The sequence below is a fragment of the Moschus berezovskii genome, chromosome 4 (assembly GCF_049115385.1).
Source record: "Moschus berezovskii isolate FMDL1 chromosome 4, NW_MosBer_1.0, whole genome shotgun sequence".
NCBI lineage: Eukaryota > Metazoa > Chordata > Mammalia > Artiodactyla > Moschidae > Moschus > Moschus berezovskii.
Window position 1 is genome coordinate 88,735,982 of NC_142463.1, and position 2,172 is coordinate 88,738,153.

A 2,172-nucleotide genomic window follows, 5' to 3' on the forward strand; every position below is an offset into this window, starting at 1 on the left:
TCTCCGCAACGACTCCTGCCATTCTGAGGAGACAAGAAATCAGGAAATTTACATAAGCAACCTTAAAACTGGGGCACAATCCCAGAGCTCAGCGGGACCCTGAGAAAGGGGGACAGAGGATTTAAGACTCTGGACAACAGTCCTTGAAAGGGGAGAAGGGTGTGGAAAAGAGAGGAAAAGGAAGTGGAAAAGGAGCTGGAGACCACTCAGAAGATGGAGTGTTGAGTGGGTGAGGCTCCTGCATCGCTCCCTCTCTTGCTTCTCTGCAGTCACCAAGGTGGACCGGAGCTGCCTCCTGAGCCCTCAGTCACTGGCCTTGAAGGCTGGCAACAGGAGCCTGCTGAGACGCTCCAGCAGGAGGCACTCTCTCCCCCAGATCTGCACACACAAAACTGGGAAGCCTGGGCCTGGGCTTGCCATCCCAGGGGCACTGGACTAGGATGGGGGATGGGCCTGTGACAGGAGGTGCCCTGGGTGTCCTCTTTCGGCCCCATGGAGTCCTCACCCATCCCCCAGTCATCAGGGAACTCTTCCACTCTGGGGAGGGCCCCTCAAACCCCAGGTCCCTCTACTGCCAGTGGGGTCCCGGAGGCAGGGCTGCGGGACGTGGCTTCAGAATCCGTGGCCCTCTTCTTCATGCTCCTGCTGGACTTGACCGCTGTGGCTGGCAATGCTGCTGTGATGGCTGTTATTGCCAAGACGCCCGCCCTTCGAAAATTTGTCTTCGTCTTCCACCTCTGCCTGGTGGACCTGCTGGCCGCCTTGACCCTCATGCCCCTTGCCATGCTCTCCAGCTCTGCCCTCTTTGACCATGACCTCTTTGGGGAGGTTGCCTGCCGCCTCTACCTGTTCCTGAGCATATGCTTTGTCAGCCTGGCCATCCTCTCAGTGTCGGCCATCAATGTGGAGCGCTACTATTACGTGGTCCACCCCATGCGTTATGAGGTGCGCATGACGCTGGGGCTGGTGGCCTCTGTTCTGGTGGGTGTGTGGGTGAAGGCCTTGGCCATGGCTTCTGTGCCAGTGTTGGGAAGGGTCTCGCGGGAGGAGGGAGCGCCTGGCATCCCCCTAGGCTGCTCACTCCAATGGAGCCACAGTGCCTACTGCCGACTTTTTGTGGTGGTCTTTGCTGTCCTTTACTTCCTGTTGCCCTTGCTCCTCATCCTAGTGGTCTACTGCAGCATGTTCCGAGTAGCCCGTGTGGCTGCCATGCAGCATGGACCGCTGCCCACGTGGATGGAGACCCCCCGGCAACGCTCTGAGTCTCTCAGCAGCCGCTCCACGATGGTCACCAGCTCGGGGGCCCCCCAGACCACGCCACGCCGGACGTTTGGGGGAGGGAAGGCAGCAGTGGTCCTCCTGGCTGTGGGGGGACAGTTCCTGCTCTGTTGGTTGCCCTACTTTTCTTTTCACCTCTACGTCGCCCTGAGTGCCCAGCCTGTTTCAACGGGGCAGGTGGAGAATGTGGTGACCTGGATTGGCTACTTCTGCTTCACTTCCAACCCTTTCTTCTATGGATGTCTCAATCGGCAGATCCGGGGGGAGCTTAGCAAGCAGTTTGTCTGCTTCTTCAAACAGGCTCCAGAGGAGGAGCTGAGGCTGCCAAGCCGGGAGGGCTCCATTGAGGAGAACTTCCTGCAGTTTCTTCAGAGCACTGGTTGTCCCACGGAGTCCTGGGCTTCCCGACCTGTAGCCAGCCCCAAGCAGGAGCCCCCTGCAGTTGACTTTCGAATCCCTGGCCAGATAGCTGAGGAGACCTCTGAGTTCTTGGAGCAACAACTCACCAGCGATATCATCATGTCAGACAGCTACCTCCGTCCCGCCCCCTCACCACGACTGGAGTCATGATGGGCTGGTGGACACTTGGAGGGTGATGGGGCTGGGGGCCAGTTATAACTGCAAGGAACTCCTTGTGGGATCACCTTTTCCTGGCTAGCTGGGGCTGGGGTCTCTGCACACAGCTTTTGCTTAATGTTTTCTGGGTCAGCAACAGAGCCAACTGGATGGATATATGGCAAAAGCCTTGGACATGGCCATGATCCTTGACTACTGGGGGAGGGAACCTGGTGAGATGGTGACGAGAGTCAAGGGTCACGAAGGTGAGATGAGGATGCTTTTCAACCAGTGAACTTTCCATGCTTCAGGAAGCAGGGAAATTCTAAGGGTAGGAGT

At 57.9% G+C, this 2,172-nt stretch overlaps 1 protein-coding gene across 1 annotated transcript; it reads left to right on the forward strand.

Annotated features, from left to right (window-relative positions):
* The first annotated feature begins 477 nt into the window (after positions 1 to 477).
* GPR61 (G protein-coupled receptor 61) lies at positions 478 to 1,848 on the forward strand. The gene has a single exon (XM_055403938.2). It carries the CDS (start codon positions 493 to 495, stop codon positions 1,846 to 1,848), a length of 1,356 nt encoding a protein of 451 aa, XP_055259913.2. The 5' UTR covers positions 478 to 492.
* Positions 1,849 to 2,172: the final 324 nt, after the last annotated feature.